Below are 5,813 nucleotides of genomic sequence, written 5' to 3'. Positions count from 1 at the left end.
GATAGGTCTCATTAATTGTGACAAGATATATTAGTTACTGAGGCTGTAAGGTAGATATGTTTCATTTAGATTGACAAGATATATTAGTTACTGAGGCTGTAAGGTAGATATGTTTCATTTAGATTGATAAGATATATTAGTTACTAAGGCTGCAAGGTAGATACATCTTATTCAGATTGACAAGATATATAAGTTACTAAGGCTGCAAGGTAGATACATCTTATTCAGATTGACAAGATATATAAGTTACTAAGGCTGCAAGGTAGATACGACTTATTCAAATTGACAAGATATACAAGTTACTAAGGCTGTAAGGTAGATAGGTTTCATTTAGACTGACAAGATATACAAGTTACTAAGGTGTAAGGTAGATAGGTTTCATTTAGATTGACAAGATATATTAGTTACTAAGGCTGTAAGGTAGATAGGTTTCATTTAGATTGACAAGATATATTAGTTACTAAGGCTGTAAGGTAGATAGGTTTCATTTAGATTGACAAGATATATTAGTTACTAAGGCTGTAAGGTAGATGTGTTTCATTTACATTGACAAGATATATTAGTTACTAAGGCTGTAAGGTAGATAGGTTTCATTTAGATTGACAAGATATATTAGTTACTAAGGCTGTAAGGTAGATATTATCTCATTCATTGTGACAAGATATATTAGTTACTAAGGCTGTAAGGTAGATACGTTTCACTTAGAAAGACGTATCTACCTTACAGCCTTAGTAACTAATATATCTTGTCACAAAGTAACTAATATATCTTGTCAATCTGAATAAGGCTGTAAGGTAGATACGTCTTATTCAGATTGACAAGATATATTAGTTACTAAACTGTAAAACAGATACGTCTCATTCAGTGTGACAAGATATATTAGTTACTAAACTGTAAAACAGATATGTCTCATTCAGTGTGACAAGATACATTAGTTACTAAACTGTAAAACAGATATGTCTCATTCAGTGTGACAAGATATATTAGTTACTAAGCTGTAAAATAGATATGTCTCATTCAGTGTGAAAAGTTGCAAGATGGCAAAAAGAAAATTGCAGAAGACACAAACCGTGCCATTTACACCCGAGACCTGCAGCCTCGCAAAGATTTTCTGTATAATTCTAACATTTTTAAGTTCAACCAACTTAAACTGGTTACCTATAAACATTTGGTATTGATGCTGTTGAAGTAATTTAGAAAAATGTTATGGCCTTTGTATCAAACATTGTTACACATTAATGTATCTAATCTTCTATACATAAGTAACTTTACCTCACTTTCTTGCAACTTTATAGGACCTAGGTGGAGACCAATAGACAGAAGTGTCTCAATGAGGTTAACCAAGTTTTTTTTCCACAATCTACATCTAGAAGAAACATGAGATGTCCAGCTAGTTTTTCTTTCATTACAGGCAGTTTCAATGAATTCTTGAATGGTGGCAACCAGAAGATCGTAGCTCACACAAGCAACAGGATGAGATTGAAGACATTCTCGATATATCAAACTCTTTTGGACCAGATGGTGGCATGTTGACCAGAGATCACAAAGAAAGGACAAATTCTTCAAACTTTTGATTTGGAAATCTTCTACCAGTACAAGAGTTCTGTAATCATTTATTTCAGTCTCATGTTTGACACTGTCCAAAGATGAATGCTCTCTTGCGTGGATTTCTGCTGACAGAATTGGTAACTCCTCTTCTGATTTAGTTACCAAGCCCTCTTCTTCTCTGTCATCATTATTACTAGAATAGTCTACAGTCAAAACATTTTCTCTCTCTAACTCTGGAAAACTTACACAAGCAGCTTTCAAAGACTGAAGTTCCTGCTCATGGTGATTCTCTGTTGAAAAGATTCTGGCAGATTCTTTTAAAAACTGAACATTGTAATGAGCCAAGACCTCTTGGAAGGCTAAAAAAGCTGTCAAATCATTCAACTTTAACTGGGAACTAGCTTGCTCCACACTTTCGTTGATACTTTGGTGTATGGAAGGTTCCGTTTCCAAGATGATGATTACCTCTAAAGCTTGCAATGCCATATGCCTGAAAGCTGGTGCTTGAAGTAAACGGCATAACTTACGTAGACACCCAGTGTCCTGGAATATATGTACAGTCTTCTGAACTTTCAGGAGAAAAGGAAGAGTGAGCATACAACATTCGAGAATGATGTGTTGTTGTTTTTTGGGTGATGTGCTCACAGTGTCGTGGTCTTCACTCTCTCTAGCATCCAAGGTTAAAAACAAAGGTAGCACAACTCGTAAAAAAAGTTGCTGCTTCAAAACTTCAGTACCAGTTTTCACCAAGTACAAGAGATGTTTTGTAATTAAAACTGTGAGCTCCACATTGCTTGATGCCAACAAGTTTTTGTATATTTCAACAATGTACCATGGGTTTTCTAGCTCAGATGTGTAGTCTTCAATACTATTTTCACTTGTGTAACAAGCACTGTTGAATTTAAGTAGTTCACTTCCCATAGGAGAGACCTGATCTCTCACTCGTACATGCACCCTATCCCAGCATACATTACAAAGATTTTGTTCGCTAATAGTTGATCCACCTAGCTGACAAACTAAGTGCCTTTCCATGAGGGAGAAAATAGCCACTTGAACCCACTGAGACTGGCTCTGAAGCCTAGACAGCAGAACTTGCCACACTTCAGTAACATTTAAACAACAACAAATTCCTACTTTGCCTATTGCTTTTAAAACAGTCAACATAGTTTTCTGGTCCTGTGCAGCCTTGAAGATATATAGGAGAAGATAATTTACTGTAGCAATGCAGCACAGCGGAGACCTGTTAGTAATACTGTGATTTATGTGAGACCCAATGATATCATCATGGTGAAAAAGTGAAGAGGAAAGATCACAGTTGTGGTGCCTCTGATGACTACAGGTAGTCTGATGGACATGAAGCAGTTTGATTCTTTTCAAAGACAACACAACTTCTCGAATATGCAAAATCAACTTATCAATTCTGTCATGATCTGTTTGAGATTCTAAACTTGTAATAATCTTACAGCATATAGCAGTTACACTGCCCTCCGAAAGAGTTCTTATCAAATGGACTAACCTAGTAAAATCTTGTGATGCAGATGTAGTTTCTATTAGCGAAAGAATTAAAAGGAAGATTCCACACATTACTTCGTAACAAAAATCTACAGTAAAGGACATAGGTGCACTTTGTTGAGCTTGATTATAGTTTTCAATCACTTCACCTTCAACATCTAAAAGCACATCCCTGAGACATGTCAAAAGTGACTTTACAGTTGCATTGTCATCAAAAGGCTCCCGACACCCTCTGGAAACAACAAGGGATTCGGCACAGGTAAATAAAATTCTCAATAACTGTTTTTGGATTTGTTGAACATTTTCAGATGTCCAAATACTTGGCAAAAGAGTACCTCTCTGTACAGATTGGAGTGTTTCTAATGCAAAAGGAAAGACTTCCCCTGCTGTAGTTGAGTAGTGGTTCCAAAGTTGGCACCGTTCACTTAAACAAATCTGCTGTAAGATATTCAAGATAGTATCACAGAATACAATCACAGAAACCTTTCGTTTAAGTAGATCCACAAACTTCTGATCCCCATGCTGATAATCTAATGTCTCATTCTGAGCACTTTGAAGCCACGTTTCGATTTCAGATTCAGCATATGGTTTCGAAAAATAATCAAAGTCAACAGAATGTTTACAAAGAGCAACTTTCTGTGACATTGGGCGACAAGTCAAAGAGCTTATCACAGTTTCATCATCTTCCTCTTCAGATTCTGATGAGGAACTGTCACCTGGTTTTTTGATGCGAGTATCTTTTTTGCACAAGAATTTCTTTTTATGAAGGTTCTTCACACAAACAGGTTTAATTTTTAAGGATTTCCACTGTTTTCTGATCAAGCTGCCATTTAAACTTCTGGTTTGCTGGTAAGTCTTGAAACAGTTCTCCAAATCTTCTACATCAGACAAAGACCACTGGCATTCTAAAACAATTAAAAAAAAAACGTTTCACTACATTATACCAAAGTGAATTTTAAAACGGCTCCTTATACATGTATTCATATCTTCATTTCCTTTAGCCAATTAATATTCAAATGTAGCTAAAGTAAACACAGGGTTAACCTGCTCCACTACTTCATACTTAACTTAGTGGGTTAAAAATGATGTCTTACAATTTCTATAACTCAAATTTCAGGCAATGGTATTAATCTTATTTACAGTTATTATTGTTCATACTTTATTATTACAATTTTTTTTAGACTAAGGTTACTTCAGAGAATACCTAACATTTTATATCATAACAGTTTTCTGGGAATGTTATATTGTACCATCAAGAAAACATCCGTAATCTTCAACCTTAAAATGTAACTTCTTCCCAATCTTACCGTTCTCTTTTTCTAAAGATTAACTAAGGTGAAAACACTATCAAAAGAAGCATGAAACACCTTCATACTTTAACACCCTAGAAAACACCACAAAATACAACCTTGTTAAAAACAAACAAATTAACAATCATAAAACAAGTTGAAGATTCATTGAAACTTTTCTTACAGAGAATTTCAACTGAAACACCTTCATACTATAACACCCTATAAAATACCACAAAATACAACCACATTAAAAACAAACAAATTAACAATCATAAAACAAGTTGAAGATTCATTGAAACTTTTCTTAGAGATTTTCAACTGAAACACCTTCATACTATAACACCCTATAAAATACCACAAAATACAACCAAGTTAAAAACAAACAAATTAACAATCATAAAACAAGTTGAAGATTCATTGAAACTTTTCTTATGGAGGATTTCAACTTTCTTCTACATCAGCTAAACAGATACAGATTTTAGTTCCATCTACACAGTTATTTGCAGATTATCAGGAAACATTACAAGTCTTTCACACACAAAATATCAGGTTTTTTGATTAAATATTAAGAGTTTTTAATTAAAGATTTCCTCGTGGATTATGACAATAAGTTGACAGTGCTGATTTAATCAGCAATTAACAATTAATGGAATCAATAGTTTGTCAGCTATTTATTTAATACAAGTGTTAAACAAGTGTTTACATGAAACCTAGGCACAAAGTTAATAATTACTTTAAAAACACAAAGCATTATTTAAAGGGATGTTTTAGATGTATTTGTTTTATTTGAAAAGGCTGCTTTTCTACTGGTAAAATTTTATATGCAGTTAATGGGGTTTTTATCTTACTCTAGGCATATATTTCTCCATTGCTGTGCATTAAAAAGGTCAACATACAATATAATTAAAAATTGTGAATTTAAAATCTACATATAGGGATTGCAAAAAAGTAAACAAACAAGGCAAGAGACCTACTGCTGACAGTTTGCTAAAGATAAACAAACAAGACTGGAGATCTACATGCTGACACTTTGCTAAAAGTAAACAAACAAGACTGGAGATCTACATACTGACAGTTTGCTAAAAGTAAACAAACAAGGCTGGAGATCTACATACTGACAGTTTGCTAAAAGTAAACAAACAAGGCTGGAGATCTACATACTGACAGTTTGCTAAAAGTAAACAAACAAGCTGGAGACCTACATGCTGACAGTTTGCTAAAAGTAAACAAACAAGGCTGGAGATCTACATGCTGACAGTTTGCTAAAAGTAAACAAACAAGGCTGGAGACCTACTGCTGACAGTTTGCTAAAAGTAAACAAACAAGACTGGAGATCTACATGCTGACAGTTTGCTAAAAGTAAACAAACAAGGCTGGATATCTACATGCTGACAGTTTGCTAAAAGTAAACAAACAAGGCTGGATATCTACATGCTGACAGTTTTCTAAAAGTAAACAAAC

General features: G+C 34.3%; 1 protein-coding gene across 1 annotated transcript in view; it reads right to left on the bottom strand.

The window, feature by feature from the left end:
* Nucleotides 1–5,813, bottom strand: part of LOC106471225 (lysosomal-trafficking regulator-like) — a gene marked incomplete at its 3' end in the record, with an annotated part of 86,667 nt that overhangs the window by 50,869 nt on the left and 29,985 nt on the right. Inside the window, exon 6 of the mRNA XM_022399847.1 lies at nt 1,273–3,965. Coding sequence (XP_022255555.1) covers nt 1,273–3,965 — 2,693 coding nt within the window. The remainder of the gene's footprint in view (nt 1–1,272; nt 3,966–5,813) is intronic.

Source organism: Limulus polyphemus, unplaced genomic scaffold (assembly GCF_000517525.1).
Source record: "Limulus polyphemus unplaced genomic scaffold, Limulus_polyphemus-2.1.2 Scaffold4480, whole genome shotgun sequence".
Taxonomy (NCBI): Eukaryota; Metazoa; Arthropoda; class Merostomata; order Xiphosura; family Limulidae; genus Limulus; species Limulus polyphemus.
Note: the sequence above shows the minus strand (reverse complement) of the source record. Positions and strands in the feature narration are given on the sequence as shown.